Raw genomic sequence first — 25,369 nt, 5'->3', positions numbered from 1 at the left:
GGGACTTGAGCCAAACTGATAGCTGATATTATTACCCTATCAACAAAAATACGATGACCCTGGATAGGAGATAGTGTTGGACCTTGTTCCCGATGGGGTAATGCGACAAGTTAATGCCAGCACCCCTATATCCACTTGAAAGCAACATATACATTCATTGAGCACTTGATTCGCGGTGGACTATTATAAGGGCTTGTCCAGCCGCAACGATGCTCAAAATAGATATATGGGATCTCTCATTTTAACGACCACCCTCCACAACAGCGATCGAGTTGGAACAGGAAAAAAGAAAAAAAAAAAAAAAAGAAAACCAGACAAAAATAAACGGCCTACGCAGATTACTTCTCTCATGGCATCATTGTTACTACCTGGGTATCTAGGTATTGATCTAGGGAGAAGTTTGTTCATGACCACTCTCTTATTCCTCAGTTTACCCTCCTGCGCTCAAATTGAAGAAGTTCTATAATTCCATCTCCTGCTTTTACTAACGGCAAAACATAGTCTCCACCTACAATCGGGCCAATTGTGCACAGGCCAGATATGCATCAGGCTGACTCGGGTGTGGTGATATCAATTCATGTGTCTGCCCTGCCGGATGTTGGCCGTCTGTTGTTCCATCCCATCCTCGGATGAGACGCGTCAGTGGGAAAGGTCTCCACAAGAATTCCACAACATCTCCCGCTAAGAATCCGGATGGACCCAGCTCGATGCATTCAAGAGTCTCAGTCACGGCTGCTATTGGCCTCGATGGGATAGGGGCGGATCGTCATCGAAACGGAGATCACCCCACCACCCGCAGCAAGCTAATACCGACTGGGCCGGCGTTTGCTTTCGTGCATCCAAGAAAGCGTGGTTTGTGTCGACGGTCCACGCGTTCCCAGCTTCGTTGGTACGTTTGATCAACAATTCAATGTTACATGCCTGTTTATGATGTACTTTGCACCGAAAAATCATTTGGGAAATGCATCACATGCCCGAAGTTGTCCGTATCCCCAAGTTGTCGCGGAGTTAAGAAGGCGAGGACTCCGGTTCGGACTCACACTTTGTGTACTTGACTTATTAGGCGTGCGTCTGCGTCAGGCTTGTCAGGCTTCATCAGAACAACTCCAAAACTTTAGATTGTACCGAATTTCAGGACCAAAGGATGGAATTCTGAGGCGGCAGTGAATATGGTTGACCCCTTTGTAAGTTGGGTCCGCGATCATGCAGTGGGTTACCAACGTCAGCTGTGGAGAGGCGGAAAATTGAAACTGGACCCGGGTGTGCACAGCCCGTGGACGGCGCCTTTTAACCTGTTGGCCTTTCCGCTCATCTTGGCGGGCCTGGCGGCTTCAAATGTTGTCGATGCCAAGGCTTCCAAGAATCGTTATCGATTCAATCTTCCTACTATCCCGATTCACATAGTCTCTGTGTTGGCCAGGCAAGATGAGACTAACACACCCGTCATTGACCGTAGGCTTGACCTTGGCGGTTGCTACCAATGCCATTGATGTTACATGGGAAGATGACGGTGAGTCCAGGTGGTAGTTATTTCCTGTAGTTTAGCTAACTTTTGTCAGAATCGATAAAAACTGCTGCGGGCACAGTCGCCTACGGCCTAGTAAAATACTATACGGGAAATAACACTGGTGATACTCCAGGAAACCTACCAGACCCATACTACTGTAAGTTGTTGTCACCGCACATGTTGCCTTGGGCTTTCCACTAACATACGCCAGGGTGGGAGGCTGGAGCCATGTTTGGTACATTGGTTGACTATTGGTGGCTCACGGGGGATGATTCATACAACGCCATTACTACGCAAGCACTGATTCACCAAGCCGGCGACGATGATGACTACATGCCTCAGAACCAGACTTTGACGGAAGGAAATGATGATCAAGGGTTTTGGGCAATGGCGGCGATGTCGGCAGCAGAGCATAAGTACCCTAACCCCCCAGAAGGCGAACCGCAATGGCTTGCCTTAGTGCAAGCTGTCTTCAATGAGTACGTCAGTCGCTGGGACACAGAGAACTGCGGCGGAGGAGTGCGATGGCAGATTTTCACCTGGAATGCCGGTTTCGATTACAAGAACTCCATCTCCAACGGGTGCTTCTTCAACGTTGCCGCACGCCTAGCTCGATATACTGGCAACAATACCTACTCTGATTGGGCTGAAAAGATTTGGGACTGGCAAACCGACGTCGGCTTAATCACGGCCGAGCATGAGATCTTGGACGGAGTTCATTTCGAAGGCAAATGCCCCAGCTCGACGGACAGCACAAAATGGTCTTACAATGCCGGCATCTTTCTTTACGGAGCCGCCGTGATGTACAACGTCACCGAAAGCGATACATGGAAAACCCGCGTTGACGCTATGCTCGAAGACGTCAACAAAGCATTTGTCCAGAACGAAGTTATTTACGAGGCGTATTGTGAACCGACAGCACAATGCAGTCAGGATGCACAAAGTTTCAAGGGATATCTCGCCCGATGGCTGGCGGCCACGTCACAGGTCGCTCCTTATACTTCGGATTCCATCAACAAGCTATTGTTGTCGACTGGAAAGAAGGCAGCTGTAGGCTGTTCGGGGTCTCCCGCTGATGGTTTCAAAGGACATCCAGGCACTGCCTGTGGCTTCTCCTGGCTGAAAGATTCCTTTGATGGCTTGGTCGGTGTGGGACCGCAAATGACATCTTTGCAGGCAATCATGTATAACCTCGTTCGCTCAGCAGACGGGCCTGTCACCGCTAACACTGGTGGTAACTCTACGGGTAATCCAAATGGAGGCAAGAGTGACGATGGGTCAGGGTCAAAGGAGCCTACCTTTTCGAAGATTACTACTGCAGACAAGGCCGGGGCGGCTATATTAACAATTCTTGTCACTTCCGGCGTTGTTGGCGGTGCTCTTTTCATCAGCATCTAGTTTACGATATCCATTAATGCAAAGTTTTTTTATTGTTCAATACTACGACATTCAATCAATATTTTTAACTGTCTTCCTCTAATATGCAATGAACCTATTGCAGTAGGTATGTGTAAAGGTCTGAAAAGCTATGAAATGGATACTTATTGGTGTCAAGGATTAGTCTTGACGCTTTTCTGGCAGCAAAACTAACTCGCAACTAAGGATCTACCTGCACATACTCTGTTTCAAGTTTCTTTCCTGAGAAGAATAACTATGCCCTGTTCTGCATACACTAGCGATTATATTTGGTTTGCTTATGTTTCACGCCAGCATACGTCTATGAAATCTCGACATCGTCATCTCTGACACAATTCCATTGTCCGATTTTCCTCTTTTGATTTGCAAGACAGTCTGTATCTGTCATACCCAACAGTGGCTTGTCTCTAGAGGTCAGGAACATAGCCGTCCTGACAGCTTTCATAACAAGGTCATTTCAAATGCCAGCGCGCGATATTCATTAAGCAGTCCGTCCTTGACTTTGATGATGTTGTCAAAATTTCAAGATGAAGATATTGCGCTTCGATAAAGGTTCTTAACATCTGCTTGTAGTCGCGAGGCAGTACAAGCTTATCAAATACATCATTATTCCATCGAACATCATTTATGCATTCAATATAGAACAATCCTAAACACCTAATCAGCCAGACAATATTGGTTATACTGCCAGGCACCGAGAACAACCCAATTTTCTTATATGATAGATTGACTACATGGACCATGGCAGAGATCAGAGCACGACAAGCGGACGTCAATCTCCTGTTCTCTTCTGGGTTTCATTCTCTGGAGCAAACTTGGTAGGCCATTTTTCTAATTAAAGAGCCGTCTTACAGATCGAAATTGAGAATGGGCTTATCATCATCTAGGTACATCGACTGACACTGTGTTTATTCTTCCCACGGATGTTCGCGGCTCTTGCGTTAGAACTCTTGATCACCTTTGACTGCCCGTTTTCAGCGGTATCGAAGTCCCTGTCATCAAAATCGCTGGAGCGACGGGTCCTATAGTAAATGGAAGTCTTGGTAATCGCCATAAGAACTGGTTAAAGAGTCCGAGTCTAAGCTGGAGCGTTGCCGTAGGGAAAAACCAATTGGCGGCATTGCCATATTTTCATCTATGAAAATGATCAAAAGATGGTAAGGCGAACACAATCATGATAAATGCTAGATACTAAGTATATAAAATCAAGCGATACGAGTGATAAATATAGTTCACCAGTCCAACACAGCTGAATAGGCACATCAAAGCACGCTGTCGCCTCCTTCCTCATTAATCAAGGCCGCCTGAACCTGCAGCTGCTGCCTAGGAAGGACTATGTTACTCCTCAACGCGATTGGGCCACTGTATTTGTGACAACTGGTGCAGTAAAATAAGGAAGCAATAGCGCCGTGGATCCCTGCAGGGTGATATGCAAGTCAGCATCTCAAGGAGGAAAACCTCCCAAGTGAAAATTATCCCCAACTTCAAGAGCCAAACTTACTGATTACATTACCCAGGATTTTGACCATATCTACTGTAAATTGTTCTCCAAAAAGGCAGTATACAATGGAGGATGATATCCGACGCCGCGGCGAAATCCCTGCTGGCTTTGGGCCTGCGTTTGCGTCCGAGATTGACGGGATACTCCAGCACTCAGGGCCACGAGAGAATGCCTTGTTATGGGCAAAAAATCTCCGATTTCTGACTTTTGACGATGGCACCGACGTCTCGACTACCAGAAAAACTCCTGTGTCGAAATCAGGACAATGTCAACGCTGCGCCCAGGGAGTCCCGCTTCCTTCAGGCCACAAATGTGCTATCCACGCCAACATCCGGTTAACTCCCAAGGAGCTGGAGACTTGGGAACGGAAACTACAGAGCTACTCGAATCCATGTGTTCACGTTGAAGACCTGACTTGCGATGGCTGCCGTCATATTCCCCTGTTTCCGAACACTGGCGACATCTCAACATTTCGGATCCGGAGAGCCAAGGTTGAGTGTGTGGATGGGATTGCGGTCAATTGCAAGCATTTCGTCGCCGTGTCTTACTGCTGGTCGAGCCAGGAGGATGACGAAAGTGAGGACAAAGACAAGGCTCAGCCATACACGGTTATCGAAGAGAATGGGACTCGGCGCCCTGTGAGAGCCTCGCGGGCAACCATCGATCGCGTTGTACGTTTTGCAAGAGAAAACGGATTCCGTATGATCTGGATCGACCAGGTATTCTTCCTCACTAAGAAGAGAATTGAAGTCAATCTCTAACTATACGCAGGAATGCATTGAACAGGACAACCCAACGGAGAAAGAATTGAGCATTCAATCCATGGACCTTGTCTATCAAAAAGCACACACCTGTATCGGACTCATGAGTATCAAATGGGAGCAGCGCCATCTCAATGCCTTCTTGTTAGACGCAGAACTCAGCGCCAAAGGGAAACAAGAAAACAATCGCCGAGGCCCTCGGCCCGTTCGTAAAGGACCTCCTCTACCCCCTGAGGAGTTCATGGAAGACCTAGTCGAGGCAGTGTACGGATTAGTATACGATAGATGGAACACGCGGGCATGGGTTCTTCAAGAAGCCTTCATAGCATCCGACCGAATGCTCTTACTCTTCCCGCGTGTCGAACCGGTTGACGTAAGCGGGTGGTGGTTTGTTTGCCACGAAAAGTCCCTCACCGAGCTGGCCGTCTCTCTCCATATGATCCAAGACGCTCTTGAGTACTATGTTTTACCTCACTTCCCCCGCGACATAATGACGGCCGAAAAAGGCTCATGGCAGGCAAAGTTCTTTGACGATATCAGATTCTTCTATCCTCGGTCTATCGATACACTTTTCCGGCTATCTCTTGGCGACTTTTGGGAGAGAAAGGGATGCGACGCTGCCACTGCATTGGCGTTCTTGAAAAGGCGAGACCTGTTTCGCGTGGCTGACCGGATTGCCATTCTAGCTAATATCTGTGGCTATGAAAAACGACTAAATACGACAGAGCTGGAGAAATCAGGACGCAACCTGTCGCATTGTCTCCTTAGCCTTGCAATCATCAACGGAGACCTTTCGCTTCTACTGCCGGAAATGTACAATGTTCCGTCAAGCCATTCTATAGGTAAGTCAGAAAAACTTGATAATATTCTGTGATTCATCAATCTGATAATAGCACCAAGCGTTCCCCTCCAAGCAGGAATCTGACTTCAGCTGGGTTCATTCCCTGACGCAAGGTCTACACCTTCTTGAATCCGCCTCTTTGACGCCGGCGTCCAATACAGCTGTCGCAGAGGTTCCAACACCATACAAACTCTCCTCAGGGGGGCTGTCACTTCTAGGGATTCTTTGGGAGGTGAACGAGTTCGTTAGGCTCGAACCGATCCAAACGAAATACTCCGACAGCTGGCAGCAAGTAAAGCAGGACGGTGCATCTCCCGATGCGCGGCGTAAAGCTACCACACACATATTCTTTGAGATAATCATACTACTCAAAGCAAAAGGCATGATACAAGTCGCCGATGCCATTTTCAACTCAGTCTCGGATCCCAAATTCGGCGTTGATCACTCCGACACCTCGACGCAGAACGTCGTTGAGTCAGTCCTCCAGATACCCCGCAACATCAGTGCAGAAAACAGAGGAAAGATGTTCTGGATGAGTTGGGTCATTGGTGGAATGCCACATCAGTCCTGGATCATCGATCGCATAATGCAGAGCGGCGGACTGTGGCTTGCACAGCCAATTAACGAGGGAGCCCTTCCCTTTGGACAAGACAAGCCGTCTTCCCGCACATCGTGGTGGAAAAAGAAGCCTGCATCAACAAACGGCTTAGTCACTGCATTGCGATCTCATAACATGTCGGCGCTGGGCGATAGCTCGGGCCTACACGTTCTATCCGTGTTAAAGATGCTGCAAGATGGGACTTCCCAGCTGTCGAAGCAAAGCCACAGCGATCAACTTCTACAGGCTTCCTTGTTTGCGAAATTGATGCCGGAAATCAAAGAAAAATTCCTAGATGGCCCGAAATCTTTGGGTATCGGAAACTCAGCAGCTGGCGATAAGGGTAAGGCCAGGGAAAGCTCCAGCCCCCTGGGCTCAGTCCCCGATTTGGTTCCCATTGAATATTATTCTCTAAGATTAGCCGCTCAAGTTGACGTTTCCGAATTTCTCAACCGGAGGGCGGTATTTGACCTTGGCGGAAGTGATGCGCAAGGGACACATATTATTACACCTTTCCAAGCATATCTTGAATCCATTCCGAGGCCAAAGGCAAGGGGCCTCAGTGCCTCATGGGTAGTGGAAGACTGCGGTAGGACTACGCCGAAGGGTGATAAGAAAGGGGAGAAAAAGTTTCGAGCGAAGGGGATGGTGAAGGGGATGTGGCGTCACACACTTTTTTATTCCGGACGGTTCACTTTGGTATGAGGACTGCTAAGTTGACCCTGAATCGGGAGTGTGGTGAGATATAATTTTGTTGTTTGTCCCAACATACAACAATGAATGCACATACAACGAGTTTTGCATAAAAAGCTCACTCTCTTGATTACCACCTTGAGCGAAGACTAGATTGTCGCAGTTCACATCACCCTTACATTACCCTACATCCCACACATTATACCTTAACTCCAAAAATACGTTCACAGATCCACCTAACCAACGAGCAAAGTTAGCCTCCGACCTGTTTACCACAGCATTATTTGAGCATCACTGTACTATTCTGGAAATTCATATCTTGCCAACGGCACGGCAGACACCTACTGTAATGCCTGCTGCTGCACCCATGCAAACGATTCCGCCGATACTGCGCTTGAGCCTGGCTTTGTTCCAATATTTCTCCCCGTGTTGCTCCCCTCTTGATCTCTTGGCTTCAAGATCAATGTTGTCGATTGGAGAGTCAGCACGTTCCGACTGTCGCATTATTGGGAGGTGAAAATACAACGTGGGTTTTGAGAAATTTGCTGGGCTGTGTATTGAAGCGAAATTCAGAACTGCTGGCTGCGATACGTGTTTCCCAGGTAGCAACGCGACTTCTGAGTTGGGTGAATAGACGAGATGTCCATGGTGGCACTTATGGGCTCCACAGCCCTGTCGGGGCTTTTAACATCTTTCTTTCGAATACATGATCAAGAACGGCTCAGGCTGCATACCTCCGACGTCATTGCTGGCTGGTCCCAAGCCTCGGCGAGGATAATCCAATTCTAGGCACCTTGGCAAAACTTCGTGCGACAGCAAGCGAACGGCCTTCATTGATGCTGATCATCTGAATGCCAACAGCAGGCTAAATTTCATTCTATCTTGGATGCCATAACACGCTGCTTCGGGAATGGACAGACTCGAGCGTACTATTGACGAGTTGGCTTGGCAGATGGCAGGTAAATAAGAAACTGAACGCATGAACATGATTATCCCTTGGTCGATGTAGTATGTGTTCCCAAGGTAGGTAGTGATCTAATAATCGAGCCAATGTCTGGGAAGTCTTATTACTGATACATGCCACATCTCGGTTTAATTGCCGGTACCACGGACTCTGAGAGCACGATCATAGCTAGAGGAGCTGAATTGACGTAAAAAAAAACATCTAAACCCCCATTTAACGAAAAGTGCCCGCGAATCCGAGAGGTGAGAAGACGAGGCAATACAGGCGCGCATCGTATGCTTGAGTGCGCAATGCGGCAGTCGTTAGGCTTTTACATTCGAAGTTTTTGCTCGTGATTTCCAAGAAAACGTAAGAAATACAGCTTCAAAAATGACTGACATTTTGGCTCGGATTTCGGCTGAATGTGAATGCCCAGAGGCCGAGTCTCTGTGACATGGGATTGCGGCTCGCCGTCAGGGTAGTGTGTCCTACTTTAGAGGAGAACTGTTGCAGAAGGAATGAGCCAAGTCTCTATATCATGCAGCTGGAAATATCAACAGCCAAACACAATCCTCTTCGACGGTTGGGTTCAAGTTGGCAGTCGGGGGCAAGTCGGGTGCATGGATTCAGCAGGCAACTTTCCATTTCGGGGAATATTGAAGATGGTGATTATGTTAATAGTATAAAATGAGATTCCCAAGCCTAGATTGTTCCAGTTGGCTTCCAGGATGGAATGTGGCATTGCCCGAGTTCCATACAGAAAGATCGTTGTGAAGAGAAGCTATGTCTAGCTTGGATGACCTGGCTAAGGGGATAACGCAAACACATCTGACTAACTTCCTAAGCAAGCCGAAAGGGCATGGATTGGAAGATAATGATTATCCTTAATGGTTTCCTAATTTTCCATCTCTACACCAATTACAACTCATGTTCGTTTCCAGATACCGCATAAGCGATGGCGAAATCAGCCAACTAAGTGATCGCTTGTGCAACTCCTCTAACGACTTGTCTTAATTCAACCCCATACCTCGTACTCATACGAATACTCAAATTGGTTGCTATAAGGTATGCCAAATCTCGGTTTTCGGCAGTCGTCAGCAGAATAAAGACGTTCCCCTGAAAAGGCACTGGCAGCTAAAGGCTCACGTTCTCCCCCATCATCAGGCACAAACCTGCGGACCTCTATTGTTAAGTCACGCCATGTGTCTTGTCTGGCTGTAAGGCTCCACGCATCAGCGAGAGCTTCAGACACCCGAAAATCCCAGCTCATCTCCCATACAGCACGTGCATCCCTCCCGTCGACAGTGTAGCTGAAGTAGCTCTGGTCCTTAGTTTTGGCAGACCACAGCTCTATTTTCTTTATGCTAGGCATTTGCTGAACGGCTTTGGCCAGCAAGGTCATTTCCATTTCCAGAATTTCCCCATTCAACCCCAGAGCTGCGCATGTCATGGAAATATGTTGGAGATGATGCCACCTTGCATTAAGTCCAGTTGATATGGCGCATGAAAGAAATAGAGAGACCACGTCCAAGGAATGTGATACGCGAAGGGTCTTCAGCTGGCAGCTAATATTCATCAGAGATCTGTTGAGAGCCGAATGCGCAAGCACGATTTCACGCTCATCGCCTGACTGCTCATTGTTGATAATGGTGAGAGATTTCAACCCCAATGGCAGAAAGTCCCAGCGCTCGTAGTGTATTGCGCGGTTACGTGGGACCCGCTCTTGGTACTCGTATGTTATTCCATCCAAACTGCCTGAGCCCGACATGGCGGTGCAGAGATACGACAAGAGTCCACGGTAAGAACAACAGCGGCATCTGTCACAGTTGTACTCCATGAGCCGGATGGAACGGACGCATTGGATGGATCGTCGGGGCCCATGAACAAAATCACTTCCGAAGTGATTGAGGTGGTGACCACACGACTGTTCTTCATGGATCTCGAGGTCGAACAATGCTTCGCGCTTCCAACTGTTCATGGTATCAACAAAACCGTCAACCACATCAACGAAATCGCTGCCCAGCTTCATTCGACGTTGCAGTGAATCAGTTACAGAGGTGAAGCTCAAGGGATCGAAATCGATGATGAGGCGAAGCTTTCTTAAGGACCGTAGCCGAGTGCCCGAAATGATGTTGGCTAGCGTTTGAGGGGTGGTTTCGCCGGACAGGATGCTGGCATTCGTCAGATGAATGGTCACCTCTGTGAACGACAACGATTCGACCACTTGTTGCCATTTGTCGCTGACGGTGGCACAGGGCGCTAGCGCATAGCCCTCCTTGGGAGTTGCTATGTGTCCCAGAATATGATGTACTAATTCTCCGGGTAAGTCCTTCAATACTGCAATGATTTTTGATAGCATTGTTTCTCCAGGCTTTGCAATGTGACATACACCGGTCGATGATTGACAGGTTGAGGTTTACGGTTAGAAGGTGTAACTATAGAGGCGCCGGAGTTTGAGGTTGAGCAGGATTCGAACAGTTTATATGATTTCGGACTTTGCAGTGTGATATTTCTGATGAGAAGTAGATATTTGTGAAAGCGATGACAATGTTTAAGATGTATAGAGGTGTGAGAAAGGAGATTGATGAGTTTGAGTTGGAGCGGGTCTTGGAAAAGGCAGAAAGCGTCTCCTAAGGCTTTAACGTTTTGTGAACTTTTGTTTTCTTGGTGGCTGGTGGCAAGTTTGTAAAATTGTTGGCTACCTTGGTAACTTTCTTTCGGAATTCTCTGGTTGACCAGATTTCTGATATTTTAGAATAACGCCACGCCTTGTAAGCGTTTCGTCTTACTCTTACGTAGAATGGTTTGCAATACGCAAGTCAGCTTTTCTTCAACTCTCCAGAGCAGAAAGTATATCACAAAAAGCAATCGAATTCAGCCAGTTGTCAAGACCAGCAGTTTGACGTCAAAATTGTGTCTTTAAACTGGTTGATGTCGGTGGCGAAGGTAATTCAGCTGAGTAGGATAGGTGGAAGAGGTGTTTATGTGAGGGACGGAGTCCTTGGGATAAGCTTGTGTATATTCCCCCTCTGCCATGTATCCTGCTACTCACCAGCCACCAAACAGACCAAAACTCCTCTAGTCATTATTACTAGAGGTACTATCAGTCTACAGAGCAACAGCCAGTATACAATTTGTTATCGAACTGACCCGCCTATAGCGCGGTTCCCACTGCGTAACTCTGGTGCCCTGTCACAGCAACCTGACATTGAGACTGGGAAGCTACGATCGCTTGTGAGTTTCAAATTTAGAACGGAAAAACTTTCCGTCCTTTTCATTATATACTACCTTAATGATTCATTAGTAGTGAATGCCTTCAAACCGCTCCGTAAGTGCGTTTCTACGAATGCCGAACCCATATGAGCAGCCGGGGTTTCAACGCAGTTGATAAGTGTATAGTATCACCTCCAAAATTCATGAATTCGAGAGTGTACGGGTTGTATAGATAACGTTCGTTGTAAAAGAAACACACGTGTGTTGGGCTTCTTCGGGGAGGCCAGTGACCTGTTTGAAATATTATCTGTATCGGGTAGGACGACGGTGATGTGCCAGTAGTGATGTGGATCAAGATATACAAGGCCCTGCAAGATGTCCACCTTGGTTAATGGAGGCTAGATAACATTCAAATCTACGCGTAATATGCTATTAATCTGATGCTTAAAGTTAGCCCTGCTTAAGCGCGATGAGATAGCGGCTGTAAAAAGAGTACTCTGGTGTTTGAGTATCTTGATGCAATACATCGGAGGGGACGACGAGGCTCCGAGGACTGGGAGACAATGGTTTGAAGAAAACTAAACGTTAGGCTTTAGAGAGAGGTTATAGGAAAGCATCTCTGCTATCTCAATGATATCTATGCTGATTTATTATACACCTCAGCTGGAGCATCCCGTCAAGGTGTGAGAGCTTCGCACCTTAAAAACATGCCTCACGTTGGCTATGTTACTAAATCTCAAAACAGATATTAGGAAAAAATAGACCTACCCACCATCAGTATCGTAAGCAGCTAAATTCAGGTAGTGAATCCTTATGACCGTCTTCATCTTTTTCTCCCACCTCACCTACAACTTTAGCCCAACGAACTCCGTCTAATAAGCGTACAGCCAGTTCAACGCTAAATCTGTCGGGCGTCCTTAGTTCCCGTCGGGTTACCAAATGCGGTCGCCATACCTCTCGTTCATAACCACTGAATGGGCGATTCGGAATTCAGGGCTAAGCCACAAGCGCTCAGTCGATCGTGACCCCCGCATCCAAGTATGGCCACTGGCGGGTTATAGCGGGTTACGGACAGATGTGTATGACGTCTTGCGGATGCTAGTACAGAGACGATTGGGGGGGATTGGTGTCTTTTTTACCGTTTGCCAGTCACTTCACGTCGTCGTCTGTAACTCAAATAACTCAACAAAAAACATCAATCACCAAAAGGTACCCCAAAACATGGAATGCATGATGCAGTGGTATCCGCTACCGAATCTAACCTATGCCTAATCTATCTTGACACGGTCCTCAATATATACAAATACACGGGAGATACCAAAACGACATCCCCGAAAAAAAAAAAAGAGGCATACTTTGCTTGCACGCCTAATGCAGAAACAAAAGTAAAGAAAAAACGGAAGAACAAAACACAACATCAAAAATGGTATGAATACAGCAAGAGTAGAGGGGGATTTTTATACTCATACGAGCAAAAAAAAAAAAAAGGAGTTCTCAGACGTTCAGTTTTGTTGTCACTGGCAAAAGTCACAAGCTTTCCACTTCTTTCAAGTTTCGCAGAGGAAACAAAAACCAGGCAAAGCGTTACTCGTGAGATGTGCCACACGTATTTCTGTACGTGTGTGGTACTGAAAAGAGAAAAAAGACAGGATGCAGGGCGACGCAAGAGAAGAAGCGTAAGAAAGTAGGAGAGCAGGAAAAAAATAAAAAAATAAGAAAAAAGACATTAATGAGATGTTTCCCCATCACGGAGGTCGCCCCCCAATGCATATTGATGCATGTGTTTCCCAATGCAGTTTCGTCATCGTTTCCCAGATTTCGCGCTTTCGCGTCAGTAGACCAGATAATAATAAAAACCAAAAAAAAGGAAAAAAAAAAAAAAAGAAATCCCATGCCCGGTTTTGTACGCCTTCGCAAAGTCCCTTAAGTCTTGTTCCACCCTAATGCTGCTAACCCACTGTGGTATCATTTGCCCGGTGTTACGGCCAGGTCAAGAACAATTCAAAATCTGCCCCATTGATGCGCCGACACCAGCGGCTCAAAGTTGCGCTGTCACAGCGCCGGCGTTCCTCAAGTGCCTTCCTCCCCGGCCTCTCAAACTGAAGCGAGCTTCTGAAGAGCGAGCAGGACACCTGAGTATCGTTAGCAAATTGCTGATGTCGTCGGAGGTGGGCTACTTACCGCTTACACCCTGCGTGAGGGTGGCACCGGCCTCGGTGTTGCGGCTATGCAAGCTGACAGTCGCAACATCCTTGACCACCTTCTCGTCGCCGAGGGCGTTGGCCCACTTAAAGACCTTCTCATCCTCGCGACCGTCGCCAACGACCATGAGGAAGTCGACGGGGCTCTTGTGCTCGGCGTCGGGGGCCATGTGGATGCGCAGGTCGTCAAAGATCTTCTCGGCGGCTGTGCTCTTGGTCCAGTCGATGGGCTCCACGACGATGGAACCGTCGAGAGGGATGGCGTGGACGCGCTGCTCCTCGCACGCGTCGTTGATGTGGCTGGCGCAGTCGGAGGCCTGGCGGGCGGCGGACTCGTAGTCCTCGGCGCTCTTGTAGTGGAAGATGAGACTGCAGCGGCGCTCCTCGATTTCGGCACCGGGGGTGCGTTCGAGGTAGTAGGTCATGATGGACTTGACGGACTCCTTCCAGCTGTTGATCTGATCCCTGTCGGCCATCTCGGTCCAGTTGCTGCGGCCGCAGTCCTTGAGGAAGCAGCCGTTCTCGGCGATGAGACCCAGGTTGGGCACGCGGCGGAACAGGCGGTCGAGCTCCTCGGGGCGGCGGCCAGACATGATGTAGACGGTGTTGCGCTCGTCGAGCAGAAGGTCGTTGAGAACATCAAGAGTGCGCTGGCCATGTTAGTTTTCGTTATATAACTATGGTAAGAGAGTAAGTAGTAACTTACCTGAGGGCTGACGGGAATAATCTGGTTCATCGGTCCCCAGCTCACCAAGGTGCCCTCGTAGTCGAGGATAAAGAGACGGCGCTCGCTGCGGCGGTATCGCTGGGCGAGAGCGTTGATGTTGAGACGCGGGACGGATGTCTGGTCGCGCTTGTGCTGCTCGTCGTATACGCGGTCCAGGCGGGACAGGAACTCGGTGAACCAGTGGGAGCCGGTGTGGTGCATGACGGCCGAGTACAATGCTTTCCAGCGGCGGTCCTTCTCGTCGTCGGGCATCTCGAGAGCCTTCTTGATGGCGTCGGCGCACTGGCGGTAGTCCCAGGGGTTAACAGAGAGCTCGTTGCCGCCAAACAGCGAGGCGGTGCCGGTGAATTCGGAAAGAATCAAAGAGCCGTGCTTCTTCTCGGGGAACACCTCGCCGTCCTGGCAGAAGAGGTACTCGTGGGAGGTCAAGTTCATGCCCTCACGCTGGCTGGTGATCATCAGGGCATCAGCCATGGTGAGCAAAGCCAGGTACTGAGGGTAGTCAATGTCCTGCTTCAGGTAGACAACAGGCTGGTAGGCCAGGTTGGCCCACGAGGAGTTGACGCGGGTCACGATGTCGCTAACAGTCGCGTCCAAGTCAGACTTCTCGCTGCTAGAGAGAGCGACCTGGATGAGCACGATCTTGTCGCGCCATTCAGGGTTCTTGTTGAGGAACAGCTCGTATGACAGAAGCTTCTGGCGGACACCACGGACGTGGTCGAGCTTGTCGCGGGCAACGATGAGCTTCTTGCCGCGGTAGCGCTCCTTCATGATGTCCATCCACTTCTTCACGTCGGCGTCCATGCGGTGCTCGCTGAGGTTGACGGGGTCAATGCCAATGGGCAGGTTCACGACATCGACGAAGCGGTCCTCCAGCTGGAGACCGTCGGTGGTAGCCTCCACGTTCAACAGCCTGCTGCAAGTCTGGAGGAAGTGGCGGGTGTACTCGTGGATCTGGAAGCCGATGAGGTTGGCACCGAGCATGCCCTCGAGCAGCTGCTTGCGCACGGCCAAGCAGCGGAAGACCTCAGAGGAGGGGAAGGCGACGTGCAAGAAGAAGCCAATCTTTGCGTCAGGCAGCTTCTTGCGGACCATGCCGGGGACGAGCAGAAGGTGGTAGTCGTGGACCCAGATGACGTCTCCGCGCTTCCAGTTCTTGATGATCTTGTCGGCGAAGGCCTGGTTCACATTGACGTAGTACTTCCACGAGTGGTCCTCGAAGGCTTTGCTCTTGGGGTTATCGGGGATCTGGTAGTGGAAGACTGGCCACAGGATCTGTTTGCAAAAGTGCGAGTAGTGACCGTCAAAGTCCTTGTCGGAGCAAAAGACAGTCAGCATGTCATGCTCGGTGGCGAGGGCGTCCTCGATATCCTGCTTCTGCTGGGTGCCCTCGAGGGCATCGGTGGGCATGCCGAGAGTGCCAACCCAGGTGTATTCTCCGAGCTTGCCGTCGCGGGCGGCGGCCTCGGCGGCGTTGCGAAGGCCGCCGTTGCCCTGGTCGGCATTCATAATGCGCCAGTTGGCGTGGGCGAAGACGCGATCGTGGCTGTCGCTTCTAGCGAGAGGACGGGGCTGCGTTACGCCCTGGCGACCGAGTTCCCTAGCCTTCTCGAGTGTGCGGCTGTGTTCGGCGATGATGGCGGGCGGCGGGGAGCTCGCTCGAGATTTGGGCTGGGTTGCCCGGGCACCCCATTTGGGAGAACCCTTGTCTACGGGAGCTCCGAGCTTGCGCTCCTCCTCGGGGAATTGTATACGGAAACCATCCTCGTTTGTGAAGAGTTCCTTGTCGTTTGTCTCGTCGGTCGGGGTGATTGGGGGAGTAATGTCGCGGATGGGGTTGAATAGACTTGGTTGACGATCGACTTCGGGGCGTTTATCGGTTTTTGTGCGACGGAGAGGGTCTGCGCGGGATGGAGTGCCAGGCAGGGCGAAGTGGACGGTTTTAGGGAGGAATCTAGAGAATCGCAGAAGTCAGATGAAAGCCTCAAATGGCAAGGCGATGATGGATTGAGGGCAGAGGAATTGGGTGTCGTGGTAGACAATGGAGGTGGTTCAAGATTTTGCGCCCCTCCAACCCCTCCTCTCCCCTCTCTCTATGGATCTTAGGAGGGGTTCATCCCAGGCCCAGAGCTTCCAGAGCTTCCATCTGGAGTTGCCAATCAAAGCGACTTTCGGGAGGGAGCATAAGGGGAAAAAAAAAAGAAAAAAAAACTTTCCCAGCAATGGGACGGAATAGGATGTTAACTCACAGTGACGCGATAAAGACCGTCATGGTGGGCAGTCTGGCTAACGGCTAGCCCTCTGGTTGTTTATTGATTTGTGTTTGGTGAAGAGTAGCCCACAAGAGTGGTGGGCAGTTTGTGGTTGAGACGGGATAGATATTAAAAGGTGAAAAGAAGATGTAAACGGAACCAAACCAGAGGAGGAGGTCGGGGCGGAGCTATTAGCAGCAGCTGTTTAAAGTGCTAGCAGCACATGTGGAGGGAATATATGGGGGTGGGTGTGTGTGTGTATGTGTGTGTGTGTGTGTGTGTGTGAGCTACGGCGGTTTATTCGAGATTGGGGAGGGATCGCCGGTGTCAAGGGCGAGCGAACCAAAAGACTGGGGTGTGGTTGAGAGGGTATTGGAGAAAAGTAAGTATAGTATAGGAGTAGAGGTATACCGTAGTATATGACGACGAGGATATGGCGTGTGGCTTGAAAGGTGAGAAGAGTGTGAGAGAGAGTGAGACTGAGAGGAGTGAACCGGCTGTGTAAGGTTGTCTATGTGAGAGGTGGCGAAGGGGGGTGTGATTGGATTTATGTTTGTCTCAGGTCTCTGGGCTGAATGAAGCCTGTCTCGTCAGCTTCTTGAGCTTTTTCTCCGGTGCCAACAATTATTAATTTTTTTTTTCTGGGGTGTGAAAGCCAGTCTAAGCCTTGCGTAATTGCGGAAGAGGTAAGAAAATAAAAGAGGTGGGCGCAGCGTGCATGCGTCACGGTAGAGAAACGAAGAAATGACTGGATGACGGTCGATGCGGACGCGAGAGATCGATCGGAAAGGGAAGGGGGAGGGGTTTGAGTGAGAATAGAGGGAGGGGAGAGAGAGTGTGAGAGAGAATGTGGAGGGGGTTTGTTTCTCGTGATGCCTTTTTTTTTTTTTTTTTCCTTCTTTTTCTTTTCCTTCTCGGCTTTTTCTGGTAATGTTTTCTCGAGAATATTCCAAAGTGGATCTTCTTGGGGGGTGTGTGGGAAGGGGAAACAGTGAACGAGGGGGGTTTTAGCTACACTGAAGCTGCACGCTGAAGCAACCACCACCTCTGGTCACAGACAAAAAGTGAATGGATGAGGGTTTGTGAGGTGGGATCGGGGGGGTTACAGGAGGGGGCTAAAGGTGGAGGGGGGCCTGGGCGTTGGGTTTTCTTGGCTGGGAGGCCCCCAGAAGAAGAAGTGGATGGAATATGGGCAAAATAAAGAGACTGCTGATCTCGAAATACAGCCTCAATATGTCATGTTGATGATGAGTTTGGGGATATGGGGGTGAGTTTACAGTGATGGTTGTATATAAGAAATACAACAGAAATAATGAAAAAATGTGAACGGAATATGAAAAAACAGTAAAAGACTTAGCAAAAACAAATAAAATAATAACAAAAAATACAGTCAAAAATGGTCAGGAATTACACGCAATTACAGGGTGCCTTCACAGTGACGGCATCGTGGGACAGAAGGCCGGTCTAGACACACACACACGTACATAACATTTGTACATACATGTGGCCCCTCCCAGCCTAGTGTAGCCGAAGTGAAAGGAACAAAATAGACCAAACAGAGAGCTGGAAACACACGTACCGTTATTCCGGTATTTGCAGCGTCGTCACTGACGTAATTGCGATCCCAGTTACGTATCCGCGGCGTCAAATTGGGAGCTAATGCACCGCTGGTCGCCTAATGCACCCGCCCAATAAACGGAACCGGAAGACGGAGGCTGACGATGGGGGTGGACTTTATTTTTTTTTTTGAGTGAGAGCGGGAGAGTAGACGGATATGAGTGAGAGGGGGGTGAGGTGAGGGAGCCGAGCCGACGAACGACAAAACGGTTAGCTTCTTGTGATTCGATCGTTTATTTACTTTTTTGGCATTCCGTTTTTTTGTTGGTCCTGGAGGCGTTGCTTGTTGGGACAAATAGATAGGACAGGACACGGAATGAAATCCTTGGGAGGGGGGCGAGATATGATTGATAGATGACTTGCCGGATCGACTGTTGTTGGTGAGAGTGAATGAATGATCGGCTTCTTGCTTCTGTTTCGTGTTTGGTCACCAGCACATTCGTGTTTTTTTCTTCTTCTTCTGCCTCCCGTCTTTTTTTCTTTACTTCCTTGTCTCTCTCTCTACTACGTAGCCCTGTTGTCGTTTTAAGTTGGCGCCCAAAGCAGGGTACACCACGTTGCCGCGCTGCTGGCTGGAGACCGGGAGCTGCAGCCCGGGAACAGGCAATGTGACGGAACCCGACGGGGCAGAACGGAGCTGACGTCCGGGGGTTATAGGTAGTCAAAATGCTCCCAATGGACCAAAGCGATGCGATACAGGTAGGCCCGGCGACGCAGGATGCGATAGCCACCAAGTTGCAGGGGACCGCCCTGTGATGCTGGGTTCGTGTCCAGGGGGGGGTATGTGCGTAGTTTGGTAATGGCGGAGTCGGCCGCTGGACAGACAGGCTCAGGCCTTAGGTTCAGGAGGTTTTGGTCCGTCGAGAGCTCAAGAAACGAGAGCCTCTTTGGTGATGATGCGTGTGTGTGATGTGTTTTTGCCTTCAAGGAGCATAAATCAAGGAAAAATAAGGTGGCCAGAGACCTAGTCTGGATGTATGTATGTATGTGGGGGGAACAAGGAGCAAGAGGACGAGGAACGGGAGGGAATCGAAGATCGGGATGGGATGCGACTTTTAACTGGGAGGAGGGAGTCGGTCCTGGAATTCCCTCTGCCCTCTACGGGGGGTTACCAGGTAATGAATGATATGGGATGGGCATGCAGCAATCGATGAATGAGACGAGGTGACGGGCCAGCACCCATGAGTCTCTCTCTCTCTGTACGTAGTAGTATGTCTGTCCCACCACCAAGCTTACATACCACTCAGAACGACGGCGGCTGGCTAGGTTAGCTGGCTTATTGTCATATCTGTGGTGAGATGGGACGGGGGCCGTGAACGGTACGGAATCCCGACTTTCCCTTCCCAATTTCCCTCTTCAAGCAAAAAACCTACTACAAACACCACGCCATGCAGCAACAACAACAGCAAGTTCCTGGGGAACAGGGCGGAGAGCATAAGAAGCTTGGGACAAGGGGACCTCACTGGCTGGCGATTGGGGCTGGGGCTCGTTCTGGCCTGGCCGTCGTCTCGTCTTGGGAAAAGCCAAAATCGCAAGTCGCTCATCAAACAAAATAAACCATGTCGACAGTGTACGTAGTATCCGTACTCCCGCAAGTATCTTTGTGACTTTGGTAACTTTGTATCTTTCCCATCGTCCCAGCGTGGTGCCAATGTACCATCCCGAGCAAAAGCAACGCGAAAGCGACACCAGCAACGACTGAATCCTACCTCGTTAGGCCCCTCACCACCCTCTTGGCTGTGCATGCGGGATGAATTGGAAGAAGATCTTTGGAGGAAGCAGACGAAGAAGAAGAAAAAAAAGCTCACTTGGTACGTATCGCTAAGAGGCGTCCGTGCCGCTGAGACTTGGGTCTTGGGCCAACAGGGATGACATCGCATCGCAACTTGGTGCACCAGACGACCAGACCAGACCACCCCAAAACTAGACAGGGTTGTTTGGGAACCACTGGACGAAGGAGACTTCAGTGTACATACTCCGTAGTAGCCATAGCAGTGTAGGCCTACGATGTTTGGCTGGTGGTGGCTGATGGATGGACGGGATTCATAGTTTGCCAGTCCATCCATGGTATATCCGTAGAGACACTACTACTACAGAGTTGCAAACCCTAATGTGATTGATGATGGACTAATAATATCTCGTCCTTCCTTGGCCGACATGAGCCGTCCCGTGCAACTCTCTCTCTCTCCCTCTCACTCACAATTTCGTTGTTTGACTTTGTCTTCACCCTGCATGTGGTCAAATTCTCTCATTTGTGACTAAAAGGACTCATTCAGTCCAAGCTTTGAAATCTGGGGCTGGCTCAGTCAGACAGGCCCGGTCCAGGCTCCATCAGTTGGCGATACATGCAGACTGTAAACCCATTGTCACTGTCCCATCTCGACTGTGGGTGCATGTACGCAAACATCGAATGCCGTTTGCTCATCGTTACCTCATCCCGTCCGCCTCATCTAAGCTCAGTCGGATGGCGGCCGCGTGTAGACGATGTAGGCCTGCCTGTCTGTCTGTCTGTCCGCCTCTGCCTTGCATATCACATCCTGCCTCGTCACATTGTGGCGGCTCATTCGCCCGTGCAAGCCACTGATAATCTGGCAAAGGGGCATCTTGACCCAAAGGAAGTCGTCCAACGGCCATCGGATGGCTGAATGAGCTGAATGCCATGGCCAAGCACGTGTGGGAATAGCCTCCATGAGCTACAGCATCACCTGGCACCCTCGATCGGTTGCTGTCATTAGCTCTTCTCACAAAAGCTCCCCTCCCTCTCTCTCATCTTACCCCCTTTCGGGCCAGGCTGAGGGGAAACCGGAAAAGACTACTACTAAAACAAACATACACACACACACAACCACCAACCCTTTTCTCGTCATCATCACCATCACCACCACAAATCACAGCCACCACTAACACCACGACGACCACCACCACCTCGACCTTTTCGCCCGACGAGATTCAGCACGTCCATCGGTCTTTTCTCACCAGGTACTCCAATGGTTCGGCGATACCACCATGCCAGCGCGTCCCCTCCTGTCAGATTGCCGCCTACCACGCAACGCATGTCTTTCTCTGCTCTGCTGCGCATCCAAACCCATCTACTCTGCATATGCACCTCATACACCTTACCTTGCCTTACCTTGCCTCGGCCTTGCCTGACTCGCCTTGCATTGACTCCCCAAGGTGAGAGCCAAAAACCTCCTCCCCCAGCAGCGCAGCGCAGGGGGGCCCAACATCGTCCACTCGTCGTCCGCTGCGTGGCCTCCACATAGGCGACCACACGCCAGAGGACACGCCTCTCTGACGAACGAACCCTTCCCGATGATCCAGCCAGCCAGCCAGCCAGTGAGCCACACCGTGCCATGAGATTCCGTGACCCATTGTTTGCCGCCCGCTGCCGACGCATTCCTTGACGAATAGGCAATCCGGTCATTACCAGGGAATATCATTTCTCGATAACTGCCGTTGCAGAACAATCTTTTTTTTCCCTCGTGGCACCGCTCGACGGCGTCCGCAAGAATGCAAAGCTCCTGATCACCTGTTGGCGAACCCAAGTTTGCTCTGCTACAGATGACAGGATGAAAGCTACATGCCAATTACAACGTACGCTGTCCAACACGATGCTACCCCGTACATAGCATAGCAACCCAACATCAAACCGCTGTCCACAAAAAGACGGCTTCTAGTAGTAATTCTTCTCACTCGGCGGCACTGTCCCGAGAGCTTGTCCCCCGCCTAAAGCAGTTCGCATTGGGCCTGGCGCAACGCCGATCCCCAAAGTCAATCCATGTAGTCTTCCCCCCTCGCTTCGTCTGTTCCATTCCATGTCTCTCTCTATCTCTCTCGCTCTCTCGGGCCCAAGCTCCAGTCAGTTTGCAACCTTGAAGTTTGGGTCAGGTGCATTGGCCGGTTCAATGGGCCAGATGTGGAGCTTGCTTTTGCTGCTTAACTCAACCCACCTTGGGAATCCGCGCAGCGTTTCTGCAGAAAATGAAGCTTCCCGAGTTTGAATGCGAGGCCAAAGCAACCTTTCCAAACACCTTACATGGGCACTCACTCCCTAAAACATCACTGGCAGAAACATCGGCTCTGGCCGGGTCTATTGGTATGCGGTTTGGAGCCCAATGTTCCACGTCGTTCTTCTGTTCCGTCTTTCACTTTTTTAGCTTCCCGTTTATATGTACCATAAGGTAGTATATGATACCTGAGCCTATGACAGCTTTGCTGGAGAAAATGGAAGAAGAAGAGAGAGAGAAAAAGAGGATCCCCTGGTTGTAACGATGGAGAATTTTGCCCGTCTGATGACTCCGTCTCACTGGAGACGCTCCCCCCCCCCCCCCCCCCCCCCCCCCTGAAAGAAAACATACAGTTCTCCATCACGGCTCCATCACGCAAAAGACGTCAATTAATCACCCGGCCAGTTCGGCCCAGTATTCCATCCATCTTTTCATCCACTCCAACGGGAGGGGGTGGGCTCGGCAGCAACATCGTCAGAAGCGAAAGTGGCAGACAAGGGCCTCTTCGGTCTCTGTTCATCTCTCTGTTCCATCTCTGCCGCCTTGTCTCGTCATTCGGCGGCGAACGGGGAAAGTTCGCTCTCTCTCTCTGATGGTCGCAGCCGCATATCTTGATGAAGAAATTCTCCAAGGGGGCCACCACCACCACCACCAACACCACCTCCATGGTTTTCTTTCTTGGCCCGTCGCCGCCCTATCATTACACCCCCCTGCATTTTCAAAGCCGCCTCCGTCGACATGTGCTTGCTGCACCTCTCCCAAACGGAGAATCCTCGTCGCGCGTCACTCTCATCGTCCTTCCTTCAACCCGGCCGAATGGGGGGGTGAGGGGCTGACCATTCAGTAGCACTCTGTAGTATCAGAAAGAAAAGTCCCAGAGGGTGGTGGCCCGCATCAACGCCTGAACGCGTATCTTCCATCCCTGGGCAGCTCTGGGGTCTGGGCAATGAAGATGAAGGGGGGCAATGCTGCCGCTCCAGTTAATGGCGCCTCCATGATTGACTGGTTTGGAGGCCTCGGCGGGTGGTCCGTCGAATCTCATCCTTGACCCCTCGTTCACGATATGTGCAGTCATCTCAGCCCTCAAGTGAGTTTGACTGGTGGTAATGATGAACCTCGCAGATGATCACGCGCCTCCCAGGGATCCATCTCCCCCCCCCCCCCCCCCCCCCCCCTTTCCAGTCGCGCATCTCGGCGATTAACACGGTCGCCTGGTAGTGAGGTACACGGACTGTATGTAGATCGGGATAGACAAACGGCAAAAAAACGCAAAAAAAAGGTTGCGCCCAACCCTTACCATGTTCGTCATCCTCACTCAGGAGGGCTTTCGTTGGGCATCGCGACCAAAAGGAAATGCCTCACCTCGCGGCCGCAACGGGCTGTGACTCTGATATCTGCCTGCTGCTGCACCGCCAACACGGCCCAATCAATCCCGAATACCACAGATTTACAGATCTGGACTCTGATGGAAATCTTTCCCTCCAGTCAAACCTTTCACATCAACCCCGTGGGCCATCTCCAAACCGCGCATATCATCCAGACGGGATAATCCACAGACCCAGATCCATTCTCCTATACCCGTGCCCATGCTTTTTCCTCTCCACACACTGCAACGGGAACCGCCCCCCAGTCCGAGCCACCATCTGCCTTCCAAACCGTCGAACCCCTAGCCGCGTTGGCGTTGCATCCTTGTAGCAGACCAGACAGGCATCCAGCGTTTTTTTTTTTTTTTCTCCTTCATTATTTTTCCTCAAGTCTCAAGTCTCAATCTCAATCTCCCCCAACGTCCCTCGCTGATCGAGGTTCACATCTCGTCAAACCGCCCCAACGGCACGCGCCCGATATCTCCCGATGGTGCAGTGGGCTTCGCTCAGCCCTTGCGGCTTCCATAGGCTAAATGTCAGACAGGGTGGTAGAAACAGACGAAGCAGCAAACAGCCTCCTTTCAGGGTGTTGTAAACAGGCGTCAGAAAATAGCATATTTCACCAAAACCAAGGCACAGACAGCCCGCCCTTTGCCAGGCTGTGATATGCACCTTGCTCCGGCCACAACTGGAGGGCCCCAAGATAGAGCCAGATAAAAAGAAACAAAAATGGTAACAAAAAGCAAACCAGGCGATTTGCATGTGGCCCACCCCCTCGGACAACGGAAAAAGAAGAAGAAAAAAACGACAGTCATAAATGACAGAATTTCCCCCGCCCCAAGACATGGCCCTGCTCACCCACACCCCAGGCTCACGTTTCCCAGCTTCTTTCATTCAGGTCTAGTTCGCAAATGGGATCTCTTGTAATGCAGCAGCAGCAGCAGCAGCAGCAGCAGCAGCAGCACAACCCTGCTAAAAATGCGCGCCAGCGAGCGAGCGAGCGACCGAGAGAGGGGCTGCCGTCCTCCTGATTCTGTCCCGTCTTCTCCAAGATTACCGATCTAGGCTCGACGGCTCGACGTCGGCCTGTTTCCACTGAATGAAAAACAGACGAAAGCTGTTAACCGTGCCAGGAGATCCATCCCCTTTAGCGCCCGGCCGTCCGGCCCAGACGGCCAGAGTGCGCGCGAGCGGCCCTCTACTCGGGCTACCTAGCCCTCGCCTGGATAGAACTCAACTGAACTGAACTGAACCGCTTAACTAGGGGCGGCCCGGTCCCGTTGTTCCGTCGTCGTGCTGGTATCGTTATGTGCCAATGCCATGCGAAACAACGGGGTGGCCCAGTGTCGAGAGTGCAACGTGGACAACAGCTCCCCCAGCCGCTGGAGCGGATTTTCTAGCCGAAAACAGGAGATCTCCCCCCCATCTCCCGGGGGCAAAAGGTCGAAATGATGATAGCCCGATGGACAAGAGTGCTATTCGGGGAAACCTGGAAGAATACGGATAGGGAGGGGGTACAGAGTGCATTCGTGGAGATGATTTGGGGTTAACGGACAAACAACGCCCGCCCCAACGATCCGTTGCAGAAAAGAAAATGGAACACCACATGCTTATCCTCCCCCCGCAGGATTTCGTTCTTGCAGCTTGCCCCTCAGGGCAAATCGACCAAAAAACAAAATCACTCGCCTCAGACTCCCCTTTGAGCCTCCTGCGAAGTCTACAGATAGA

The 25,369-nt window shown here is 50.5% G+C and overlaps 5 protein-coding genes across 5 annotated transcripts; 3 read left to right on the top strand and 2 right to left on the bottom strand.

Moving 5' to 3' along the window:
• Positions 1 to 1,425: 1,425 nt before the first annotated feature.
• Positions 1,426 to 2,905, top strand: CTRU02_205035 (glycosyl hydrolase family 76 protein; the record flags this gene model as incomplete). Its single annotated transcript, XM_036724377.1, has 3 exons — positions 1,426 to 1,510; positions 1,560 to 1,664; positions 1,719 to 2,905. The coding sequence occupies 3 exons, from the start codon at positions 1,426 to 1,428 to the stop codon at positions 2,903 to 2,905; spliced, it is 1,377 nt and encodes a 458-aa protein (XP_036584004.1).
• A 1,584-nt stretch (positions 2,906 to 4,489) lies between these two features.
• CTRU02_205034 (uncharacterized protein) lies at positions 4,490 to 6,059 on the top strand (the record flags this gene model as incomplete). Its single annotated transcript, XM_036724378.2, has 2 exons — positions 4,490 to 5,143; positions 5,196 to 6,059. The coding sequence occupies 2 exons, from the start codon at positions 4,490 to 4,492 to the stop codon at positions 6,057 to 6,059; spliced, it is 1,518 nt and encodes a 505-aa protein (XP_036584005.2).
• Positions 6,060 to 9,275: 3,216 nt separating this feature from the next.
• On the bottom strand, positions 9,276 to 10,619 carry CTRU02_205033 (uncharacterized protein; the record flags this gene model as incomplete). The annotated part of the gene is made up of 1 exon (XM_036724379.1): positions 9,276 to 10,619. The coding sequence occupies one exon, from the start codon at positions 10,617 to 10,619 to the stop codon at positions 9,276 to 9,278; it is 1,344 nt and encodes a 447-aa protein (XP_036584006.1).
• A 2,948-nt stretch (positions 10,620 to 13,567) lies between these two features.
• Positions 13,568 to 16,673, bottom strand: CTRU02_205032 (glycosyltransferase family 20 protein; the record flags this gene model as incomplete). Its single annotated transcript, XM_036724380.1, has 4 exons — positions 13,568 to 13,605; positions 13,655 to 14,324; positions 14,381 to 16,355; positions 16,651 to 16,673. The coding sequence occupies 4 exons, from the start codon at positions 16,671 to 16,673 to the stop codon at positions 13,568 to 13,570; spliced, it is 2,706 nt and encodes a 901-aa protein (XP_036584007.1).
• A 7,879-nt stretch (positions 16,674 to 24,552) lies between these two features.
• Positions 24,553 to 24,672, top strand: CTRU02_205031 (uncharacterized protein; the record flags this gene model as incomplete). The annotated part of the gene is made up of 1 exon (XM_070204479.1): positions 24,553 to 24,672. One exon carries the CDS (start codon positions 24,553 to 24,555, stop codon positions 24,670 to 24,672), a length of 120 nt encoding a protein of 39 aa, XP_070061583.1.
• Between the last annotated feature and the right edge of the window lie 697 nt (positions 24,673 to 25,369).

The sequence above is a fragment of the Colletotrichum truncatum genome, assembly GCF_014235925.2.
Source record: "Colletotrichum truncatum strain CMES1059 chromosome Unknown Contig_0003, whole genome shotgun sequence".
Taxonomy (NCBI): Eukaryota; Fungi; Ascomycota; class Sordariomycetes; order Glomerellales; family Glomerellaceae; genus Colletotrichum; species Colletotrichum truncatum.
Note: the sequence above shows the minus strand (reverse complement) of the source record. Positions and strands in the feature narration are given on the sequence as shown.